We start from the raw sequence: 26,413 nt of genomic DNA on the forward strand, positions 1-26,413 counted from the left end.
GAAAATAGTTTTTGGTGTCCTGACTAATATCTATACCTAATCAACACCACAAAAACAAATTCTCTGTTCATTACTGCTTGTAGATGCCCAGTGTGTCAAAAATAGCTGTCTCATTTCCAAAGTTACATTTAGCAATTACACTTCATTGAGATGGGAATTCCATGGTGGTCATGAAAGATACATTATAAACTCATGACTTTCTTTATATCTTCCAATTTGATCAGTAGTCCCACCTCCTTCATATGCTTATCTAGCTTCCCTTAACTGTATTTATATAGTTTGCTTCAATCTATAGCAGGAAATGTCACATTCATACAACACTCCATGTAAAGTATTTTTGTTTTCAATTCCCAATTCTTTTGGATTCAAGTCAGCAGTCCACAAATCACTTTGAAAAGAGGACAAACCAATTTCTGCCCATGATTTTAATACAATTTTAGGCTACATTTATGCTGTCTTCTTTAGTTACTCTGCATAAATTTTTGCAGTTTAAAATTAATCACAATGCTAATCGGTGTCAATAAAATGGGTATGTATTAGGGTTTGTTGATATAAACCTATCATACCTCAGAGAACATTGCCTGCATGCTTCAATACCATAAATCTTTCAATGATTACAAAAGATTTTTTTTTTTCCCTCTCTTTTCAAGGTCTGTTTCCAGACATGTAAAGAGTCATTTAGAAACATTTGAATTGTACATTAACCCTTTCAAATTAAAAAGTAATTAAGAACTCTTTGAGTTTCAGAGAACAAATCACTTTTGACGAAACTGTGAATTCTTTTCTTTCACACAATGACTCGTTGCCTTGTTCAGCTGAATACCACCACAGTGTTTCACCTCAATTAAGCTCCTCATAAAATGTTGAGTGGGGACTATATTTTTGTCTTTTATGAATGGCTCAGTGTTGGGCCTTGCATTTCAATTGCTAGAGGTTATTAACGAGTAAAAGGGATTAAGTGTTGTCGTTAATACCTCATTTAACAACTCCCACATATTGATTAACTATAACTGCAGCATCATTCAACAAAAAAGGCAATGAGTGGGTTGAAATTTTATCTAAATTAGTCAAGGGCTATTCATCCTCTGACTAGACCAGCATGCTTTGAGGTAGGGGCCTCTCCATGTAAAAGGCTTATCACCATTAATCAGATACTCTGAGATGTGCACCAACAGCAGTATGATGAACAGTGATGCAAAACTTACCATTAGAGCCATTAGCTGTGCTGCTAAATTTGACCGAGTTAAGCTTGGCAGTTGGTCTGGAAAACAGCTTGTTTGGCTGTCGGTGGGCCTTAATTAAGATGTGTTCAATTCTAACTCCCCTGCTGTGTCACAGACCAGTGCTCAGACATTTTCAGCTGGTCCAGTCCATGACTTTGACCTTCTGAGCAGTCCAAGGTTCCCTGGGGAACCGTTCAGCTCATGAGGTCTGATTTCACACTTCTAGGCTGCTTCGCATCTCTTCACAATGACAGAGAAACAAAGCCCTTTAGAGTAGGGAGCATGGGGACTTGTTTAAATTGGAAACTAGAGAGGTGTCAAGGAACAGGGTTATGGGCTACAGAATAGCATTTTTTAATAAAGAGCTCAGAGCTTTGAGTCAGCTCAAAAGGCTGGGTTTACCAACACAATTAAGAGTCTGGGATCTTATCTTCCCTAAGCCTGTCCATTCCCATCGTATTTAAATTGTCCAATTTCTTGAATGAGACGTTTGTACATTTAAAAAGAGAAAATGTAACTAACCATAGATATTTGAAAGTTGATCAATGCTTTCAAACAGCAAGACTTTTAAAACATTGATGAATAATAACAACAGGTAGGAGAGCACTTTGGTTTTACTACAGGACAAGGAGTCCAGATACATGATCTAGTAATCCACAAGTATTAATAATATAGTGGAGTTTTGGGACTTTGAATTCAGTTTAAAAAGAAAATGGGGATAGGAAAGCTAGAATTAGATTGTTATAAAGACAAAACTGGTTCATTAATTTTTTTTCGGAAGGAAACCTGACCTCCTTACTTTGTCTAGCTGATATGTGACTGCAAAGCCAGACAAAATAGTTAACTGCAAGCTCCTCTTACAGACAGTTTGGAAGGGCCCTCAGCTGAGTGAAATCTGGGCAAGAATGGGTGGTCAGTAAATGCTAACCTGAATTAACACCTTCATTTCAATATTAATTTTGAATTAATTTCATAAGTAGCCCCCCCCCCGAGGTTTCTGAATTTTATACAGTTCCATATGTGGTGCCCCAAACTATTAAAATTCTGGTTGAGGAAGGTTGTATGAGCTCCCCTTCTTTATTTAACTATTCCCTTGGCTGGTCAGAGCAAGGTTAATTTAAATCATTCCTTCACTTGTGGATACCTTTCTCCAAAACAAATTCATTTATACTCTAAAAGGAACCAATTCAACCAGGTTTCCCTCAGTTAACAAAAGAGTGATTTTATGGATTAGTGAACATGAAAATAAATCATAATGTAGCACGCGCACACGCAAATTAGAAGTAAGAGTTGAGACTAAAAGAAGGTTTATAAAAATGGTATGTAGATCAGTCTCTGAGACATTGTGAAGGGAAAATAGTTCAATGTTGAAGTTTTTACTTGAGATGATACCAGCTACCAGTGTTGACATTGGTAATCGAGCAGTCTATTTTGAGATTCTAAGCTTTGCCGGTTGATTGAAATTATTTTGTCCTAGTTCACAAGGCCATAAGATGTATATCCATAGTCAGCAGAAATGAGCCAGTCAGCCAATCAAGTCTGCTTCACTATTCAATGTGATAATAGCTGATCTGATCATTCTCAAGCCCAATCATTTTGTCTGACTTTTCCCAGACTTCACCAACATCACCAGATTCGTTCCTGAGATGGTGGGACTGGCCTTTGAAGAGAGTTTTAAAGAATGCGCGGTGATTTCATTGGAACGTATAAAATGCTGAAAGGGATCAAAAGGGTAGGATTCGGGAGTCTAGAACAAAGGGGCACAATTTATAAATAAGGGGGAAATGCCTCTTAATCTGAGATCGCAAGGATGTTGTGAAACTTGAAAGTGTTCAGAAAAGATTAGAAAGATGATACCAGGTATGGAGGATTTGAGCTATAGGGAGTGGCTGAATAGGATAGGGCTATTTTCCCTGGAGCCTCGGAGGCTGAGGGGTGATCTTATAAAGGTTTGTATATGATTAGGAAGGATTTAGAGGGATATGGGCCAAATACTGGCAAATGAAACTAGATTAATTTAGGATATCTGGTCAGCATGGCATGGGTTGAATCGAATGGTCTGTTTCCATGCTGTACATCTCTATGACTCTGTGAGAAGAAATTTGTTTTTACTCAGAGTAATGCTGTTACATCCTTCACAGTAGACTCAACTTCTTCCCAAAAACAGATTTTAAGCCATCTGGCCTATTGTCTCTCTCCCAATTTGAATGAACGCAGTTAGCAATTTTCCAGACCTTTTAGACTTTCTTCAAAAGTTACGACCAGTGCATCCATCATCATTATAGCTACTTCCTCTAATATCCTAGCATGTGACCTGAGACCCAGCATGGTATGTGAGGTAATGAGGAATATGTAAACAAAGAAATTAATTGCAAAATTAAGGTATTGATTAACTGGGAGCCATTATAGGTCAGAAATGATGGATGAACATTACTTGATGCATGTTAATACATTGGCAATAGAGGTTTGGATAAGTTAGGTTTATGATGGAATTGAGTGGTGCAGGAGAATCAGGAGTACAATACAATAGTCAAGTCTATAGATAACAAAAGCAGTGATAAAGATGTTCATCGAATTATAGAATCTCTACGGTGCAGAAAGAGGCCATTTTACCCGTCAAGCCTGCAACAACCTTCTAAAGAGCATCCCACACAAGTCAACCAAGCCCCCCAACCCCATCCCCATAACTCCATGGGGTTTTTACCATGGATAACCCACCTAGTCAGCACATTCCTGGACACAACAGGGTAACTTAGAATGGCCAATCTACCTAACCAAAGTTTTGGTAGCAGATGAGCAGATGCCAGGCAGAGTCATACAATATGTCTTAGAGTCATCGAGTCACACAGCACAGAAACAGACCCTTCAGTACAACCTGTCCACGCTGACCAGACATCCCAAACTGACCTAGTCCCTAGGTGAAAAAGTAAGAAGTAGTAGCTCTTATTGATGGCATGTTTGTATGTCTGGAGGCTCAACTTGAGGTCAGATATGACAACAAGGTTATGAACAGTGTGGTTCAGCCTTAGACGGTCACAATGTAGGGAAATGGAGTGCACACTAGAGAACAGAGGTTGTGGCAGAGACCAGAAACAATGGGCAGCATCTTCTGCTGTTGCTTGTAATGAGCATGGAGACAGGAAAAACATTTAATTAGGTGGAGTGGTAATGCAGCATTCCCACCTTCTCCTGAATTTAGTTTTCAGCAAAAAATGGCCAACCTTCCCATCTCAGTGCCTGAGCAGCAAGGGAATGGCTTGCTGAGGGCCACCCTCTCCCTATCACCCATAACCTGGATACCATCCCACAACTCCCTCTCCTCTTATTTCTTTCCCGCAACCTCAGGAACAGTGATGATTGTCCTCGCAGCAGCCACATCCTCTAGAGATTGGCCGGCAGCTTTAATGGGCAACCCCTCTATCTCTGGAAGAGAGTCACCAGTGACCTTGTCACTGCTTATTTGGCCTCTGGATCACCAGGCCTTCCTAAGGGGTTAGAATGGACTCTCACCAGCTCTCTGGCCAGCATGTGAGCCCCCCAACTTTATAGCTCAAGTATGAGGATGCAGAGATGCTTCAGTGTGATTTCAGCATGCTGGGTGTGTGGGCAGATGCATCACTGAAGTAATAATGTGGATAGATGTGAGGTTTTGGCAGCAAAATTAATAAAGTGGATTATTATCTGAATAGGTTTGAATTGAGAGAGGGGAATATACAAAGAGACCTGGGTGTCCTTGGCGCTGAAGGTAAGCATGAGGGCTGTAAAGAAAGCAAATTATATATTGGCCTTCACAGCAAAAGAATTCAAGTATGAAGGAGAGATATCTTGCAGCAATTATACAGGGCCTTGAGGAGACCACACCTCCTCATGTGCAGTTTTGGTCTCCTTATCTGAGGAAGGATATTCTTGCTTTAGAGGGAATGCAATAAACGTTTACCACACTGATTCCTGGGTTGGAAAGACGGATGTATAAGGAGAGGTTGAATTGGTTAAGATTATATTCGCTGGAATTCAGAAGAATGAGGAGGTTTCTCATTGGAAACCAATACAATTCTAAATGGACTGAAAAGGGCAGGTGGAGGAAGGATGTTTGTGATGATGAAAGAGTCCAGAACCAGTGGTCTGGACTCTTTCATCACAGTCTCAGGATATGGGGTAAATCATTTAAAACTGCAGTGAGGAGAAATTTCTTCTTCTAGAGAGTGGTGAGCATGTGGAATTCATTATGACAGAAAGCAGTGCAGGCCAAAACACTATACGATTTCAAGAAGGAGTTGCATGTAACAAGAATCAAAGGATAAGGACATAGACTTATAGAGATGTACAGCATGGAAACAAACACCAGTCCAACTCGTCCATGCTGACTAGATATCCTAACCTAATCTAGTCCCTTTTGGCAGCACTTGGATCATATCCCTCTAAAATCTTCCTTTTCATATATCTATACAGCCTTTTAAATTGTGTAATTGTACCAGCCTCCAACAATTCCTCTGGCAGCTCATTCCATACACACACCACCCTCTGTGTGAAAAAGTTGCCCCTTAGGTCCATTTTAAATCTTTCCCCTCTCACCCTAAACCTATGCCCTCTAGTTCTGGACCCCACCACAGGGAAAAGACATTGTCTATTTATCCTATCCATGACCCTCATGATTTTATAAAGCACTTTAAGGTCACCCCTCAGCCTCCAGCACTCCAGGGAAAACAACCCCAGCCTATGCAACCTCTCCCTATAGCTCAAATTCTCCAACCCTGGCAACATTCTTGTAAATCTTTTCTGAACCCTTTCAAGTTTCACAACATCCTTCTGATAAGAAGGAAACCAGAATTTCATGCAATATTCAAAAAGTGGCCTAACCAATGTCCTGCAACATGACCTCCCGACTGCTATACTCCATATTCTGACTAATAAAGGAAAGCATACCAAACACCTTCTTCATAATCCTATCTACCTGCGACTCTACTTTCAAGGAACTATGAACCTGCACTCGAAGGTTCCTTTGTTCAGCAACACTCCCCAGGACCTTTCCATTAAATGTATAAGTTCTGCTCTGATTTGCTTTTCTAAAATACGGCACCTCACATTTATCTAAACTAAACCCCATCTGCCACTTCTCAGCCCATTGGCCCATCTGATCAAGATCCCGTTATAATCTGAGGCAGCCTTCTTCGTTGTCCACTACACCTCTAATTTTGGTGTCATCTGCTATGGGGGGAAGCAGATATAGGCTATCGAGTTTATCAGTCGTGATCATAATGAATGGTGGAGCAGGCTACTTCTGGGCTACTTCTGCTTCTATTTTTAATGTTTCTATTTTATATGTTTCTATTTGGCACAGTGGCTCAGTGCTTAGTAATGCTGCCTCACAGTACCAGGGACCCATTCGATTTCACCCTTGGGCGGCTGTACGTGTGGAGTTTGCACATGCTCCCCATGTCTGTGCGGGTTTCCTCTGGTTGCTCCAGGTTTCAAGCACCGCCCAAAGATGTGTAAGTTAGGTGGATTGGTCATGTTAAATTGCCCATGGTGTCCAGGAATGTGCAGGCTGGGTGGATTATCCATGGACAATGTAGAGTTACAAGGTAGGGGGTTTGGGTCTTGGTGGGATGCTCTTTGGAGTGGACTCGATGGGCTGAATGGTCTGCTTCCACACTGTGGGGATTCTTTTCTATTCCCGATATTGGGGAAAACTTCTCAGTGATCAAACACTGGTGGAATTGAGTTAGTAATTTGACAACTTAGTTAGTGGAGGGGGTTCATTGCTGCCATTGTACTATTAAATGGATGCCATCAATGTGTATGTGAACTTGAATGTATTTTTAGATTATATTGTTGAAGGATCACATTTAGATGAGAAATAAGAGGGGTCTAAGGTTACAACCCATGTCATGTTTGTACAGCAGTTCTGCAGTATATTAGATTAGATTAGATTAGATTACTTACATTGTGGAAACAGGCCCTTCGGCCCAACAAGTCCACACCAACCCGCCGAAGCGCAACCCACCCATTCCCCTACATTTACCCCTTTACCTAACACTAGGGGCAATTTTGCATGGCCAATTCACTTGACCTGCACATCTTTGGACTGTGGGAGGAAACCGGAGTACCCGGAGGAAACCCACGCAGACACGGGGAGAATGTGCAAACTCCACACAGTTAGTCGCCTGAGGCGGGAATTGAACCCGGGTCTCTGGGGCTGTGAGGCAGCAGTGCTAACCACTGTGCCACCGTGCTGCCCATATTAAAGCTTCACGTATTTTTATTTTGTTGGAGTATATTCAGGCAGTTCTGCATTCACCAGCTTTTATTTTTCTTGTCGTTCAAAAAGTCACAATCTTAACTTTTAAACATCTCACTGGTAGAATTCTCATCTGCCGAGCAGAAGGCACTGTGTTGCAGGGCTGTTTATCTTGATTAAGTAAATGGCCAAAACAGTTGCAGCTGGAGTTCAATAGGGGGTCATCCACTTTGGAATCAAGGAAGACTGAACTGAATATTTCCTACTACTATCAAAAGTAAAAATTATTCTTTCTTGTTTTCCATATGAAAATAATATTTTCAACTTTTATGTACAGCAACTGCCAATATTGATCAAATGTTTGCTAAACATTGTTGACTGATATTATGCACATTGAAAATTGCTGACCATGCAAGTTAATTGAGAAGCAGTTAGAGGTTGATTAACAGGAAGTTGTGTCATTAATATATTTCTGGACATTCACTTCTGAATATCTGTATTCTGTCATTTCTTTCTTTTTCAGTTCAAAAGTATGGCATCACTTGCACATGAAAGCCAATAACAGGGTGAAATATTCTCCTCCCTGCTTTGGCATGAGTAATGGAGAGAAATGTGGGTAAATACATGAAGAATGAAAAATATCAGATTCTTGATGTCATTAGAGAGAATCATAGAGAGAGTCATACAGCAGAGAAGTGGGCCCTTTGGTCTATGATGCGATACTGACCAACAATGTTAATCACCCAACTATATTAATCCCATTTATTTGCACTTAGTGCAAAGCCTACTCTGACCTGGAATTTTAAGTGCTCCTCCAGATGCTGCTTAAAAGTTGCAAGAATACATGTCTCCACAATCCTCCCAAGCGGTGTGTTCCCTTGACCCGAAATGTTAATTCTGATTTCTCTCCACTGATGCTGCCAGACTTGCTGAGCTTTTCCAGTAATTTCTGTTTTTGTTTCTATATTTCCACCACATCTCAAGAAAGGTTTTCCCAATTTCCCCTCAACTATTAAATAGTGACCCTCAGACTCTCGCCATGGAGCAATAACTACCTTATTTCTTGTATTTGCATCTCATTAAAACCTCAACTGGCCACTTCCAATTTTACTCTCCTCCACTGAGAAACTAGAAGGTGAAAATCTTCACTATGTGCATTACAGCAAGTTCCTGGCCACTCAGATTGCCAGATTTTTATCTCAGCCATTATGCAACTGTTTCTTCAGAAGAATATCCCTGCATGTTCCATGGCTCACTCTTGTGAGTCCTTGGAATTCCCTTCCTTAAAAGGCATAGGATACGAAATCTTCCAATATTTTTAAGACAAAAGTTGATGGATTTGTGACTACCAAGAGGTTGAAAGATTGGAGAAATGCAGGAATGTACAGGTTACAGATCAGGCATAATCGTATTCAAAGGGCTGAGTGGCCTACCCTTGGTCCTTGTTCATATGTTCAAATCTATGATCCTTTGTTCATGCAAATCGGCATCAGCAAAGCACTAAACTCACTACATTGTTGTTCCTAGTCTCAGACTAATTCAGACACCACTTCAGCACTTTGGTGCTTAGACGTACTGAATATTTGCACACTTCTGCCAGGTTACTTTGCCCTCAGGGATACAAACACACCTCGGACAAGATGGCTCTAAGCTTGCTTTCTTAGTGTTCAGTTACTTGCTCACTCAAGATTTTACAATATTTTCTTAAATAAGCCTGGAGATACATCTTTAATACTATCTAAAAAAATTATTTTCAGCTCACAATTCACTATATTAACTAGTGCATATATTTACCCTCTATCTTAACAAAAGCCTTAACCCATGTACAATAATTTGATTAAAAGCTGCTTGAAACACTGGACAAAAGGAATATCATGCATGTGCTAACAACAGCAGCAATCACTTCTGCAGCATTTTTACTGCAACAAAAGTTCTAATGAGCCGATTAATCTTCTGTGGGAGAATGGAAGCAAATTTTTATTGACTGAATGCATATATACTTTTAACATTTATTTATTACTCTGGTGCCACATTTAATTTGGAAATTAAATTAATTTGGAAATTAAAGTGCTACTACATATAAACATTTGGATTATCACTGTCTATGTAAATGTTCCCATTCGAACTGCAGATTTCCAGTATTGCAGCCTCGCTACTGGTCACTATTATCTCCAATGCACATGCATGTAACTCAAAGTTTACAAGATTCAATTAAAGTGATTGTGACAGTCTAAGAAATACACCTTGGCCTTAGTGGCTGAGAACACCACCATAAGTAACTTAAAGCTTAATTTTATTTAACACAAAGTTCAGCTTCATAAAAATGCCCCTGCATTTCAAATTATCATAAAAATCAATTTCTTTTTAATTTGACAAACCTAAGAAAGTCACTTAAAACTACAATTTATACAAGCTATTAACATATTTCATCATTATGTGCATGTGAAATAAGCATCCTAAGTAATAAATTCACTGCCTTAAACTTGATGTTAAGAGCATCAGAGTAGAGGAAAGGAGCAGGTGGAGGCCATATGGCCCTTTAAGCCTATTCCACTGTTTAATAATGTTCTGTAAACTAGCTTTAAAGGTAAGTGCTGTGTGGGTTTGACAGGAATATGTGACCAATATATGAGGCTTGCTGTTAAATAAAAGTCCTTTTTAGAAATGTCCGTGGAGCAATATGTCAGGGCTCTTAGAATCCCTTCATTGTGGAAGCAGGCCATTTGGCCCATCACGTCCACATGAAAAGCATCCCATCTAGACCCACCCCTACCCTATGCATGCAGTTGTCCATTTCCCAAGGCTAATCCACCTAGCCTGTGAGAGGAAACCAGAGCACCCAGAGGAAACCCACACAGACACAGGGAAAATGTGCAAACTTCACACTGACAGTCACCCAAGGGTGGAGCCAAACCTGGGTCCTTGGTGCTTTGAGGTAGCAGTGCTAACCACTGAGCCACTGTGCCACCCTTGGTTCTATGTTTTACTCATTCTATTTTTCAATACTCCAAATGGATTTTGAACTGCTTTATCTGATGTTGATTTTTTTTAATCCTTCTGTGAAATACTGACCTAAAGAGGGCAGCATTGTTTTTGACAAAAACTGAGAAAGGAAAAAAAAACTTGACACTTCAGCCAATAGGCCAATGTTCCAATTCACAATCTGTACAGAGCATTATGCAGAGATTACGAGAGGGATGCTTTATATACGTTCAGATTGAGAGTTGTAAAGATGCCAGAAAGAAAGCTTGTCTGAAATGTAAAAAACATTTATATTTTAAGCATTATTGTCGAACCTGCCCTCGCGATTAGTGAAAGACCATGCTGATTCCAGGGTAATTATTTGAACTTATTAGATCCATTTACATTTTAATATAGAAGTAAATTAAAGAATGATAAACAAAAACAACTTCAAAAGACTGTGTATGTGGAATCACTACTTTGAAAAGACTACATGAGAAAGCCACAAATGTAACTCAAACATTTTTGTGCATGTTTAAAGGGTTTAACTGAAAACTCCTTTTGTGTTTATAAGATAAACAACTCATCAGAAAAGTGCTTGAGTAACACATTGAGAATGATTTTCAAAGGCAATTGTCAGTTTATTAATACCTAAGAGTAAATGCTTTAAGCAAGCTTATAGTCCGCTTGATATTTCAATACCCATAGTAAACATTCAGTTCTCATGAACCTACACAATTGCTTCTCATTTCTTTTTCTCTGAGAATCTTGGTGTGTTTCTTTTTCAGAAGCATGATTTTAAGTACATCTTTGTTTCTATATCTTTTTAAATTAATTAACTTATTTGGCAGGTGTCAGTTTAATGGCCTGAATTGTGCTATATGCTACAGCCTTATGAAAGACCTCTTTGATCTGTGCCATCAAAGGGGTTGCAGTCATCTCAGCATCTGGTAATGTGGCAGGACCCCATTGAGATGAGTGTTTTTGTCACTGGGACTATCTATTAAATTTGTTGCCTATTCTATATCGGCAGAAGTATTTCTCAACAGCAGGGAAAGGTTTTGTAATTCATAGGGGAGCTATAAGTAGTAACATCAGTGAGCAATACCCGAACCATCTTGCTTGCAGGTTACATGAACAGCAATATTGAACAAGCCAAAACAGCACAGATATGCAGGTCATTGCCGTTATACTGAACTCCCAGAATTAGTGACAGCTAATTTATTAATGGATCATATCAACAGGAAGGAAGTGAACTGCATTTGCAAATATGGAATGGAACATCATTCACACCAAGATTATAAAGTTTGTCACTGAAACCTTTTAATAATGAAAACAAAAGTGTAGTATAACACTGCTTTATTCAGCTGTAGAGTTTTCTTTTGAATACTTTAAGTTAATACCATAGTCCATCAAAATCAGAGTTCATGTAGTTGAGTCAAAAGATTGCCTATTTTTTAATAGATGTGAGGATAGGCTGATGTGAGATCAGAACATAAGAACTAGGAGCAAGAGTAGGACATCCAGCCCTTCAAGTCTGCTCCGCCATTCAATAAGATCATGGCTGATCTTTTTGTGGACTCCTACCCATGCTCTCACTGTATCCCTTAATTCCCTTTTTTAAACAAATCTACCTTAGCTTTAAAAACCTTTACTAAAATAGCATCAACTACTTTGCTGGGCAAGGAATTCCATAGATTAACAATCCTCTGGGTGAAGAAGTTCCTTCTCAATTCAGTCCTAAATCTGCTCTCTCTAATCTTGAGGCTATGTCCTAGTTTCACCTGCCAATGGAAAAATCCTCTCTACCGTTAGCTTGTATATTCCCTTCATAATTTTATATGTTTCTATAAGATCGCTCCTCATTCTTCTGAATTCCAATAAATATAAACCCAATCTACTCAGTCTCTCCTCATAAGCCAACCCCCTCAACTCCAGAATCAACCTAGTGAACCTCCTCTACACCCCCTCCAGTACCAGTACATCCTTTCTCAAGTAAGGAGACCAAAGCTGCACACAATACTCCAGATGTGGCCTCACCAGCACCTTGTACAGCTGCAACATTACCTCTCTGCTTTTAAACTCAATCCCTTTAGCAATGAAGGGCAAAATTCCATTTGCCTTTCTAATTACTTGTACCTGAAGACCAACCTTTTGTGATTCATGCATAAGGACACCCAGGTCCCTCTGCATAGCAGCATGCTATAACATTTTTCTATTCAAGTAATAATCCTTTTTGCTGTTAATACTACCAAAAATGAATGACTTCACATTTATTAACATTGTTTTCCATTTCACATTTATTAACATTGTTTTCCATTTGCCAGACCTTTTCCCACTCACTCAATGTATCTATGTTCCTCTGCAAAGTTTCACAGTCCTCTGCACACTTCGCTCTGCCACTCATCTTTGTGTCATCTGCAATCTTTAACACCTTACATGTAGTCCCCCACTCCAAATCATCTATATAAATTGTAAATAATTGCAGTCCCAAAACTAATCCCTGAGGCACACCACTAGTCACTGATTGTTAGCCAGAATAGCACTCATTTATCCCCACTCTTTGCTTCCTATTAGTCAACCAATCCTCTATCCACGTTAACATTTTACTCGTAACACCATGCATCCTTATCTTGTACAGCAGCCTCTTGTATGGTACCTTGTTGAAGGCCTTTTTTGAAATCTAGCTGAACCACATCCACTGTGTCCCTGTTGTCCACCTTGCTTGTAATGTCTTCATAGAATTCCAAAAGATTTGTTAAGCATGACCTGCCCTTCATGAACCCATGCTGTGTCTGTCCAATGGGACAATTTCTATCAAGATGCCTTGCTATTTCTTCCTTGATAATCGACTCATGCACCTTCCCCACTACAGAGGTTAAACTAACCAGTCTATAATTTTCCATCTTTTGTCTACCTCCCTTTTTAAACAGTGGCATCACATTTGCTGTTTTCAAATCTGCTGGGACTGCCCGGAGTCTATTTTGGAAAATTACCGCTAGTGCACTTGCTATTTCTCCCACCATCTCTTTTAGTACCCTGGATGCATTCCATCAAGGCCAGGAGACTTATTTATCCTTAGCTCCATTACCTTGCCCAACACTAGCTCTTCCGTAATAATGGTTGTTTCCAGGTTCTCACCTACCTTCATTTCTTTGTCAATCAGTGGCATGTTATTAGTATCCTCCACTGTGAAGACCAATACAAAATACCCGTTTGATGCCTCAGCCATTTAATCATATCCAATAACCAAATGCCCCTTCTCATCCTCTAAAGGACCCACGATACTTTAGCCACTCTTTTCCGCTTTTTATATGTATAGAAACCTTTGCTATCTGTATTTATATTCTATGCCATTTTTTTTCTTATGTTCTATCTTACTTTTCTTTAAAGCTGTTTTTGGGCTTTCTGTTGACCTTTAAAGTTTTCCCAATCTTCTAGTTTCATGCTGGTTTTGGCCACTTTGTATGCCCTCTCTTTCAGTTTGATAATCTCCCTTATTTCCTTAGACACCCATGGCAGATTACCCCTTTTCTTACAGTCCTTCCTTTTTCCTGGAATATACTTTTGCTGAGCACTTTGAAAGTCTTCCACTGCTCATCAACTGTCCCACCATAAAATCTTTGTTTCGAGTCTACTTTAGCCAAGTACTCCCTCATTCTATTGTAGCCTTCCTTGTTTAAGCACAGGACCCTGGTATTGGATTTTATCTTCACACTCTCCATCTGTATTCAAAATTTAACCATACTGTGATCACTCCTTCCAAGAGGATCCCTAACTATGAGGTCATTAATTACTCCTGTCTCCTTACACAGGACCAGATCTTGGATGGCTTGCTCCCTCCTCAGTTCCATTACATACTGTAATGGATTGCCTCTGTTGCTACTCATTTAGGTCATAGCCAGTCTCTTTCTGAATTCTATTTGCCTAATTTCATTTGGTACCTTTTATTATCCTTACAGGAGAAAATAAATCTATCTCAATTTTTAAAATGTTTTGTTGAAAAAGCTTCAACATTGTTTTGGAGTGAGGAATTCCAATCTTTTGCAATCCTGTGTTACAGAATTAATTCTTGTTGTCATCACTATAATTTGAATGTTTTTGCCTCCTTGTTATGGTCTTCTCCATCAGAGATAATGGTTTGTCTTGATTTACTTTTATCATATAATTTAATAATCTTAAATGTCTCAATTAGTTCATCTCTTAATTGTCTGTGCCAAAAGCCATGTAAGTTTTATCACGTGCATGTCATAATCTTGCACATTTAACAGCCACTAGATGATTTTGGAAAAGGATGAACAGAGTGAGCTCCATAATTCTAATGGTCCTACCTTCCTGGTGCAAGAGGTATATGATGCTAAAAACACATTGAAACAGGAGAAGTCAGGAATAGGAGAAAATTTGTCACCTAGATGAAGTGTTACTTATTGTTTCAGCTGCACAGCTAAAGCTCTGATGCAGTTTTTGAAATCCTATCAGTTCAACTAATTTTTGATTCTTAGTTTGTAATTCCCAGGTTATAACAAATGATATATTTAAAAATGGCTTTTCTTTAGGGAGCAGTGACCCATTTTGTGTGATTGAATTGAACAACGACAGACTGCAGACACACACTGTCCATAGAAGTCTCAACCCTGAATGGAACAAAGTCTTCACTTTGTGAGTATGAGCACAGTGATTTCAGCTTTGCTTTGTGAAAATTCATAGGTAATAAAGATCCTTGTTTCAGTGACAACTGGTAAAATCTGCTTTAGCAGCACTAATAAAAAATGTGCCATCGCTAGTACAGTATCTAGTAATTATTATAGCTTAAGAATTGTTTTACAAATAATTAAACCTATATTTCAATCACATGTTAATAGAAATATATATTTAAAATGGTGTGGCAGTATTTAAGGAGAACTTTGCCAACATATAGAGAGGCAGTCCCAGAGGGATCACGGACAGAATCTTTTTGGTTAGAAATAAGGAACAAAAAAGTTGCAAGTACTTTGCTCTGAGTGGTTTATTGGCCATTAAACAATGGGAAACATACAGAGGAACAAATTTGCAATAATATTATGAAGACGTGGAAGGATGGTAGAGTCATTGCAATGGATGATGTTAATCATTTGAATATAAATTGGGAATGTAGTACAACAGTGTAAAGACGGGCCAGAGTTATTGAGTGTGGGGTCAAGGGGAATTTTCTACAGCAGCATGTTTTCAGTCTAATGGGAGAGGAAAGATAGAAGAAATAGAAACAGAATTAGGCCAATCAGCCCCTCAAACCCACCCTGCTATTCAATTAAACCATGGCTGATCAATTCTTTTTTCATACCAGCTCCTCACAGGGCTCAACTCCTCAACATTTCAAAAATCTATCTACTTCCTCCTTAAGTATCTTCAGTAATGTAGCCTCCACAAATTTCTGGGATAGATTCTCAATATCTCCCATAATTGTGCTCTTTACCTGTAATAATGCCTCTTGATTTAAACCCCCTAATCAAATAAGACATGGACAATTAACCTGTAAATCACCAGTTTGTTTCAGGTGCTCAAATACTAATAGCCACAATCAAGTAGCTGTCTCCTTACTAAAAATAAATTCTTTGGAATATGTATAGTAAAACGGTGATAGGAGGAGGTGTGGATTATTTGTGCAGGCAAATAGGACACATGGCAGAGATATTCAGTAAGTGAGCTACAAAGTGTTTTTACCAAACCAGAAAATGCTGCTTAGGATAGCTCTTGAAGGATTTAAAATTACTGAAAAGGGAATATTGGATAGGCTGTCTGTCATTAAAGTTGATAAGACATGAGTAACAGATAAGGTGCTTCCAATACAGAAGAAAGTGACCGTGAAAATTGCTAAAAAGCTTGTCATAATTTTTTGATCTTCCTTAGACTCAAGGACAGTACCAGGTGTTTGAGGGATTGCAAATATTACACACTTGTTCAAAAAAAGCAAAGTCCAAACTAAGACCATTCAGCTTGACCCCAGTGCTGCCAAGGCTTTAGAAACGAAGGATAGAAATTTTTTCTCTTGCTGGTGCTGATCTTGCAGATATATAGCCATAGATTAGGTGAAATGGTGAGTCTTACATGCAACCTACTGTCTCCCTGGCTCCCAAGAGAATTAAATTCTGATTAGAAAGGCCAATCTCAACCTTCTTACCTTGCATTAAATTCTAGCTTTTAGGTTGCCAATTAATGATCACTTCAGGGCTTCATCTCACTGTCAATGATATTAACTCGTATGTGCGATAATTAAAATCATATGACCCGCTTGCCACCTTTACTAAGTGAGGTGTCCCAGTACAAAAGCATTTAGTTCCTAACTGAGGGCCAGGCCATTTGGAAGGGGAGGCTTATTGCGATTCATGACCTTGCTGTGACCCTCTGCCTATGACACCCACCCACAAACCCTGCTTCTCTCTGCCACATGTTACTTATCTGTGCCATGGGCCCATTCCCAGCCCGCCCCAGGCTACACCTACTGGTAGGAGAAAGTGAGGTCTGCAGACGCTGGAGACCTACTGGTATCCCTGTTCAAGGAAGTATTAGACAGACTGCTCACCTGTGGACCAATTAGGACAGTCACGGCCAATTAATGGTCACAAGGCCCTCTTTCTGGTCCCACTACACCTTTCCCCATGTCAAGTAGAGTCTAGCCACCCAGGCAGATGCCTCCCAGTTTTTATTACTCAAACTGCTGGTGGTGATTTGGGGGAGAACTGCAATACCACCAATTATTTGGATAATTCTATTTGGAACATGGATCTCCTGGCCATTTGAGTGACTGGCAACTCTCAGAGATGGAAGCTGCTTCTCAGATGGGAGGCAAATCTCACCTCAAAGCAGTTTAATAGCGCACAGAACGTTAAGTGGCTGTACGTCACAACATTGAAACTTATGTTGGGATTGAGATACTGGTTCAGCCTACAATTCAGCTCTGTATGTGTGGCATGCTGACATGCTGATTCTGTAGATCGAATTAAGAACACATCTTTCTAGTTAGTTGCTGGATCTAGCTTTTATTGTCTGTGCACTGCTCAAGTCAATTGAGCATAAATACATTGTGTTATCTTGTCAATAGCATTGTATTTAAATTATTTTTTAAACAAATTTTATGGTTGTATTATAATTTCACAGGTATTTCTGGTCAATCTAATCTACGTAGTGAAATCTGTTGGCAGACCAATGGTTTGCTCCATTGTAAAATGTGTTGTTTCATGGTTCTCATTGATGGTCCTCTGTTCTTAAATGATTATCAGTAGCAGAATCTCTGCAGTATATGTCTGAGAGGGTCTCAGTGCTCTTGATGACGTGCTATTTCATCCATAACCATGCAATTAGGAGGGCCTGTAAACACCTCCTGGGATCCAGAGGTTTTCTCAGTCAGAAACAGTGAGGACATAGAGAGGAGACTACATGCACCATTTTGAACTGAATGAGCTGGACCCCCTTATTAAGTACCCTCACCCTTAATGGACCATCCATTCAGTCATACCACATCTATTACTGATTCCTGTAATTTTCACTGAGGGAATGTTCTTCAGCAGCTCAGAGCCCAAGAGTCTGGTTTTGAACTGTGTCACCTTGGTATCAGTGGTGATAGTCTGGACAGTCTGACTAGCCCATCACTTCCCTAACATATTTCAACATTGAGGTGATAAATATCATGAGTTGAGAAGGAGATGGTGTGGAAGGATTGTGAACTAGAGGATAATGATTTAAGATGACTCACAAAAGAGGCAGTGGTGACAAGAAGAACCTTTTATGCAGTGAGCAGTTAGCATCTGGAATACATTGCCTGAGAGAGTCTGGTGAAGGCAGATTCAATCATGGCTTTCAAGGGGGAATTAGATGTGCTCCTGAAGGAAAGAAAATGCTGGGCTACAGGGAAGGGCAGGAAAGTGGGACTAGCAGATTTGCTCTTAAAGTAACCAGCACTCACACATCTCTGCCTGATGTCCTTTGCTAGGGTACAGCCACTTTACACTCCTAGCCAGTGACCGAAGGCAATATGACAGTCTGTCAGTGCACGCATCATTTAACTGTGATCATCTGAATCTCCTGAAGCAGAATTGGTCTTGCCTTCCATGGACTTCATAAAGAAGCTTATCTTTACTTTGACCTGAAGACCAAAAATGCTAGAAATCACAGCAGGTCAGACAGCATGTATGGAGAGAGAGCAAGCTAACGTTTTAAGCCTAGATGACTCTTCATCAGAGCTGATATAACATGTGAAAGGGAAAGCATTTGTGTAATAGTGGTAGGATACACAGAATGGTACCTAGGCAGGAATTTCTAAGGCCTCCTTCTCTTACCTCCTCACAGAGTTTTCCCCTCCCTGTATCCTCCTGTGTCTGATCTGCTCCTATTACAGGGAAAGTGGTACTGCAAATACCACCCCCCTACCTGTCTTCCTGGTGTGGTCAGCAAAGATTTCCACATTCCTCCATAACTCACCAGTGTTTCCACCAAATCTTGCCTGAGGTGCTTTCTAATCAGCCTGTTCAGAGATGTTACTGTGCAGCTCTGAGCAGGTGGGACTTAAACTTGGACCTCCTACTCAGGGATAGGGATTTTATCATGGTGCCATAGGAACCCCAAATGTTTGGTTGAATGTAAGTGAATCAAAAGCACTTCAGCTGCAACTTGTTGAGTTGCCTTTAAATAGCCCCATCACAGATGTCATCTCACTTCATAATGGTTGTTGTTATGAGGAGTGGGTGAGGAAGACATTGCCAGCATGTTCAATGAACAACTTCGTTGTGTTGGTCTGGCTTCAGTCCATTGGTGTCGTGATTATACACATTCAGTGATTTTCGGCTCATAGCATGGACACACCTGCTTACATCACTACCATTGATGCTCACCATGCAAAACAATCTGTCCAAATAAACTTCATGTCAACACTTTTTTGGGTGTTGTTGAAGCAAATGTAGGCAATGTAATGATCTTCTTGTCCTTTATGTATGAGCTGACATAATTTATTTAAAATATAGCCAAATGTCATTTGTGCTCCTGAAATGGAAGAAATTAATCTCTAAAATAGTTACAAATTGAGCAAGAGGCTCTTGTGTACTGACTGGATAAATATGAGGGCATACCTCCAGAGCAAGATGTTCCATTTATTTATTAGAATATAATCTGATTTCCTATATCGTTATTGATTGAAAATGTAACAACCGACAGAAAATTGTCTGTAATGTAGTGGATTTACATTCTGTTATTTTGTGTCATTTTATAAGTATATCTCTGCTGTTATATATGTATTCATAAATCTACCTGGTGTGGTCACCATCTATAATTCATTGACCAAAAGATTGTGGGCTAAATTTTGACCTAGATTACCTGGAGCAACTCCATGAAATAAAAGTTGGGTTTGTTTCTACATCAAACAAGAGACTTATTCTACCATGGGATTGCTCAGTCAGGGAAGATGCAAACTAACCCCAAGAAACTTAGCATCCCTGACGTTTCTTCCAAAAGTGAATAAGCTTGTAGTTTATTCCTGCTACAGACATAGGGAAATTTGTTTAAGTTTATTTATACATATGAAAAAGCACAAAGAAGTTACATTTCTTTGCAGTAGTACTAGAGCTGTCAGGTCACGAGATTAGATTCTACTTGCAGTGCAGTCTTGGCCTTTGCAGAAATTTAGGGATTGGACCCAGCATAGGAGACATGGGGACAGGATATCCCATGCAACAGCAGATTTCAAGAAGCAGATTCTCTATTAATATTTTTACTGCTTCATGGCACAGTTCAAATCGGAGAAAACGACTCAACTTCAGCCTCCCCAACTGTTTTATGAGGGCCACAGAGCTGAGCATAAGAGCCATGAATTGGATTCAGAACCAAATGAAATCTTGCCTCATGCTTCAGTGTATTTGATGTACATGTATAATCTATATACCATAATATATATGGGCCACCTAAATTCCAAGAGCTATTCACTAACATCCAAAATCTAACTACTTCATTTATTTCTCCTTCTGTAATCTTGTGTAAGATTAGCTTATTGTAGTTAGGAGCTGTTTATGAATGGATATGTCGTGGTATTTATTAAACCAAAATATTTTCCATAGCTGGACTTTTGAATTAATTGTTGACTCTTCTACCTTTAATCATTGCAATTCTATCTCATCCTCTGAATACAAAGAGTAAGAGGATTTCCTAAAGGGATGCCCATTATGTTTAGGTTGTTTAAAACTGATTCAAACTCTCAGTAGCACTGAAATCTATGGTATAAAGATAGACAAACAGTGAAAAATGCAAATAATGTTGAAAGCAAAGATTGAAGCACTTCTTTAAGTACTGTGTTAAACAACCCAGAGGCAAAGCCATTAGATGCAGCTGCATTGTTTTTTTAGATGCTGAATCGACACCTAAGTCTCTAATATGGCAGGCAGGAAGTGCAAACTTATTTAAGCCAGAAGCACCACATTGAAAAAAGTAACAGATTAGACATTCAGGTATGAGGCCCCTTAAATCAGGTATGAGGCCCCTTTGCTCATGTAAGTGTTAACTTTGCTCATCTGATTTTTCTAATCGGTATGTAAATTTAAATCTCCCATGATTATCACTGCACCTTTTTGAGTAGCTCTCATTATTTATTTACTTACGCTTCAACTAACCAATGTGGTTTCTGTTAGGGTGCCGATAAACCACTCCCACAAGTGACTTCTCGCCTTTATCATTTCTCATTTTTACATAAACTGTTTTCATATCTTGGCTTCTTGAACTTAGTTCATCTGACTCTGTGTGCTAATACCATAATTAACTAACCCACAGCAACCTCTTCACTGTTTTCTACTGTCTTGTCATTCCTACCTTTTGGATTCATGTCCCAATCCATGTCGTCCTGCAGGCAAGTAATAGCTACCAGATGTCTTGAACTCTGATGCAAAGCAGGTATCACCACCATCTGGGTTCCTGCACTTTGATGCAGGGAATGGTGTTAACCTCCCTCACTAAACTGGTCTTGCTACTCCACATTTTTCCATCCTATACCCCCACCACCATCTTCACCATCCTGCAACAAGGCTGATAACCATCTGAATTTCTACAGCCCCACCACCACCTTCACCACTCTGCACCAAGGCTGGTAACCATCTGAATTTCTACAGCCCTTTCTGTTTTTATTTCAGACTATAGACTTGTTTTTCTGTTGGGTCCCAAGAGTTATTAGTTGTTTAACTTCAGCAATTTGTTTCTACTTTTGGAGTGTAGGAATGCTCAAATTCCAAAATTCTGAACAGTTGTAGATTTTTCAGCAAAGCATCCAATGTCAAAAAGAGGAAAATTCATATACTTTATTAACTGTTAATGGGAATGCCATACCAATAGAGATTGAGCATTGAAGAAATTACAGAATAATGTTGTAAGTGATATAATGCCCAACATACATAACTGATTCTTGTCATATTTTGACTCAATGTCAACTTTGTTGGATCATGAAGGATCATGAGGCCCAAAGAAATTTCTTACTCTTTCATCAAAACTCATTTCTTTAGCTACCACCATTAGCTAGCTACTTGTCATCTGATGTTAGCCTGATTCTACCATTCAGTGTAGCCAGTAGGATTCACTGTACAGGATATCCTGGTATTAACCATCATCTCTGGCATCAGCACCATTTATTAAAAAGCCATTGGCCACCCAGACAGGCACTGTTAGTCCAGAGCACCCCTGCATGTTGGCTGATATTTGCTCTGAACATGGCAGGGTAAGAAATTGACCCTCACTTTGTGGCAGGGTGATGCAGAGAAGGCCACAACCTTCCAACATGACATGACATGACATCCAACCTTGCCAGAGGTTGCCACACATGTCAGTACAGCCTCAGCGTGGAGGGATGCCCACCAATGTGTAAAGTTCATAAATGACTTTCTCCACTCCACCAGGTAAAAACCAACATCATCTCTCTGCTAACTCAAACTCACTCTATCACTCCTACTCCACACATCTCTGGCCAATGCTCATGCTCTGCCACTCTCACTATTGCATCTAACATTTTCCCTCACTTGCTCTCACCCATCCAATATCACCAATCCTGCATGCCTTCTGTGCTGCCTACTCACTTAGTACAGACAACTTACCTCCACCAGCACAAATAGTTCTGATATCCACTTTCAAATCACTTAATTCCTCCCTTTCTTCGATTCCCGGAGAAACTATCCACAATAGGGCAGAAGGAAAAGGGCAACAGATACACGGGAATGTCACCCTCCAAGTTCCCTTCCAAATTGCGCACCATCTTTACTTGGAAATATATCACCAATCATTCAGTGTTGTAGAGTCAAAATCCTGGAACTTTGTTTCTGATCCATAGGAAATAGCTAGAACAAAAGGACTGCAGTAGTTCAAGAAGCCACCTCATAGCCATATTTTCAAGGGCAGCTACAGATAGGCATTAAATGCTGGCCCCCGTCGATGATGCCTGCATCCCGCAAATGAATGAGCTAAGAAGGGTGATGTGCGTCCTGTCCCCTACGGGAAGAGGAGCCTGAACCTGACCTTCCCAAGTGGCTGACTGACCCTGCCCAGGCCTCTGGACTGATACCAGAGACTACTCTTGATACAGAACCCCTGACTGAAACTGTCTCTGTTGACTTGGCTGAAGACTGCTGACAAACATGACAAGCTGCCTTGATTTGTGTCTGCACTGAACAGCAAGGCACAACAGAAGTAATGTCAGCCTGGTATCTCTAGCTAAGGGGGAAAAGTGCTCAAAAGCAAGACATGGCAAGGAATGGATCTTGTTAAAATCCAGGTAGATACAAGGTGAATGAGCACTAACAGAGCCTGATTCAGCCTGATTCAATTCATGATCTGGATGCTTGATCCTGCAGGCAAAGTGTCCTTGCAGCAGCAAATCACTGCTGTAAATCCAGCTTTATAATGTAAAAGCATCCTGGAAGCAGATTGAAAAGTGTCATGAGGGTCCTGGGAGGCTGGCAGATGTAGGGAGTTCATGGATGTGGTTGCTTGTAACTGGTGCCCTGAAGAGTGCCCTTAGAGATTGTTGTTGGGTATCAACAAGAGTGCCCAGATAGGCAAGTAGTGATATGAAGTCACCAGGTATTCTTTCATGTCAGGAATCTTTGATGTCTAGTTACCTCATGGCCAGTGGTAGGAGAGGAAGCTGTATGTGAATTAAATGAGATCTGCAGTTAATAAGGCTGACAACGTAGAATAATTCTGTTACTGAGATTCGCACTAGGGCAGTACAAAAATGCATGTCGCCATGCCCAGAATGCTGTTCGAAAATACAGTGAGTTGCTCCTTATGTTGAGAAAGACCTCGTTTGAATATCATGCTACTCTCCCAGATTCTGCAGCATAATCCATGTTGTTCGGGTCCCAATAAATTCTGTCCATGGTTTCCACCATTGGATAGTCTGCCAACAGACTCACTATCTAGCCTCGCGTGGAGGTTGCTTACTTGTCAGCAAACAAAAAGATGGACAATGTATGTGGAACGTTAACCCATTCTAAATCAACACTTTCAGATGAAAGAGGAAAATGAAAGCAATTTTGTAATTTAAATAACACTAGCAGCAGCAACTGATAGGAAGATTTTTGAAGAAATATAAGAGACTTTTAATAGAAATGTTCAAACTTTTGATCATAGAGTCATAAAATGATTATAGGATAGAATGCAGTAATTCGGACCATTGTGCTCATTGCCATTTCTCCATAACAGCAACTAAGTCCCACTTCTATACCCTTTTTGTCCTTTCAGAGAATTATCCAATTCTCTTTTCAAAGCCACAATTAAACCTGTCTCCACGGAACTTTAAGACAATGTACTCTAGATGGGAACCGCACACTGCAGGAAAACGTCTTCTTCATGTTGCCTTTGTTTCTTTTGCTATTCGACTTGAACCGGTGGCTCACACATCGAAACCTTTCCACAACCAGGAGTAGTTTCTCTTTATGCACTGTGTCTAAAATTCTCTTAATTAAAAAAACTCTCATCAGATATCTCTCCTCCAAGCAGAACAGCGCCAGCTTCTTTACGCTGTCCACATAACTGAAGTGTCACATTCTTCAAGCTATTCTCAAAAATCTTTTCTGCATTTTCTCTGTAGAAAAAAACATATAAATAATTTTAAAATAAGTGGGTGATTAAGCACCAGTCCAAAAATATGTGACGTACAGTCAAATGTAACTCTTCAAGTTAGATAAAGGCATGTATTGCAGCATTCTGTCTGATTTTAAACCAGGGTTTGAAGTTGCTTTAAATGTTACTGTGAGGCAAGATTACTTATATTCACTGAATCAGATAATCTCACATGCCAGCAAAGCAAGATTAACAGTTTTTTTTTACCTATTTTAATAAATAAACTTGCCAAACCACCTGTTCAGATTGTGCCAGTCCATCCAGATGAAATGGCTCTCAGAGCATTGTCCTTCACTTTGTGTGCCAGCTTTTCAATCTACTTAGGAGTCATATTTGCTAATGATCCTATATATTTCCCATTGTACCAGATAGACCAACTATTTTGTCTGTGTCAAGTTTACTGATTGTGACAGATGTGCTCACTGTTCTAGCCATGCCAGCTGTACTAAGTCTGCCAAGTGTGTTTACTGTGACAGCTTTCAGTACCTGTGGTGCTGGAACAGCTGTGGCTTTCGATATTGACACAACTCATCTGCATCCCCATTTGCTTTCTCATTCATTATAGTTGGATCCTAAATGATTTCAACTTTAAAGCATCTTTAGGGCAATACCTTTGACTGTGTTTTAAGGAAAGCTTAAAGATATCTTTTTATAGTTTTGTTTACAAAAGATGTGAGTGCAACTTTAATTAGCAAGATTAACCAAAAGGAATCAATCATCACACAACAGTAAGAATGATCCTTTGAAACTTTTCAATAAGACAACAAGCCAACTAAAAGGTCAGGTAACCAAAAATTGATTAATCTAGCAACTGAGTGCACAATATTTTCATAAGTTGCTGAATGGCAAGGTCATGAAGCCCTTATTTTAAAGCCTTGTCTCTGACTGCCATACCGAAGTTTGTACCGAAGAAATGGTAGGCCTTGCTGGAGGAATGGGGAAGAGGATTTGAGTATAGGAGTGGCAAAGTTTTGTTCCAATCGTATAGAACCTTAGTTAGATCAAGCCTGGAGTACTGTGTACAGTATTGCCCCTCTTAGCTTCAGAAGGATCTTATTGCCACAGAGGGGAGTGCATAAAGGTTTACTGCGACCTGTTCCAAGGATGCAATTTCCTATGAAGAACAATTGGAATCATGAATCGGACCATTGTGCTCATTGCCATTTCTCCATAACAGCAACTAAGTCCCACTTCTATATCATTTTTGTCCTTTCAGAGAATTATCCAATTCTCTTTTCAAAGCCACAATTAAACCTGTCTCCACTGAATTTTAAGACAATGTACTCTAGATGGGATCCGCACACTGCAGGAAAACCCTTCTTCATGTCGCCTTTGTTTCTTTTGCTATTCATTTTATAGAATTTTGAAGAATGAGAAGTGTTCTCATTGAAATGTATAAAATACATGAAGGGATGGACAGGATAGATGCAAGTAAGATACTTCCCCTGAAACTATAGCTGCAGGACGAATTTTCAAGATAAGGGGGAAGGCAGTTCAGGCCAAGATAAGGAACATTTGTTCACTCAAAGGGTTGTGAATCTTCGGATTTGAATATCCCAGAGGGCTGTGGAAACTCAGTTGTTGAGTATGTTTATAGTAGAGATTAACAGATTTCTAAATACCCGTGATGTAAAGGGGTACTGAAGTAGTGTGGGGAGAAAGGTGTTGAAGTTGATGATCAGATTTGATTGCTTTGAATGGTGAATGATCGCCTCCTGCTCCTATTTTTTAAGATTGGAAGGGCATGATGTGGAAGATGGTGTCTAACAGTAATGGAAGGAGGATAGGTTCAAAACAAAGTAGTTGCATTTTGTAACCACCAGTCAGAGTTTCTGCTAAAAAGTTGTGGAAAATAGAATTCAAAGCTTTAAAA

The 26,413-nt window shown here is 39.7% G+C and overlaps 1 protein-coding gene across 15 annotated transcripts in view; it reads left to right on the forward strand.

Annotated features, from left to right (window-relative positions):
- mctp1a (multiple C2 domains, transmembrane 1a) overlaps nucleotides 1-26,413 on the forward strand; it is a 643,540-nt gene that overhangs the window by 394,531 nt on the left and 222,596 nt on the right. For all 15 annotated transcript variants that reach the window (XM_087999145.1, XM_087999160.1, XM_087999167.1 and 12 more), the window contains one exon: nucleotides 14,979-15,081. In XM_087999145.1, the coding sequence (XP_087855271.1) occupies nucleotides 14,979-15,081 (103 nt within the window). The remainder of the gene's footprint in view (nucleotides 1-14,978; nucleotides 15,082-26,413) is intronic.

Source organism: Chiloscyllium plagiosum, unplaced genomic scaffold, assembly GCF_037043375.1.
Source record: "Chiloscyllium plagiosum isolate Xiang-an unplaced genomic scaffold, Cpla_swu_hap1 HiC_scaffold_2, whole genome shotgun sequence".
NCBI lineage: Eukaryota > Metazoa > Chordata > Chondrichthyes > Orectolobiformes > Hemiscylliidae > Chiloscyllium > Chiloscyllium plagiosum.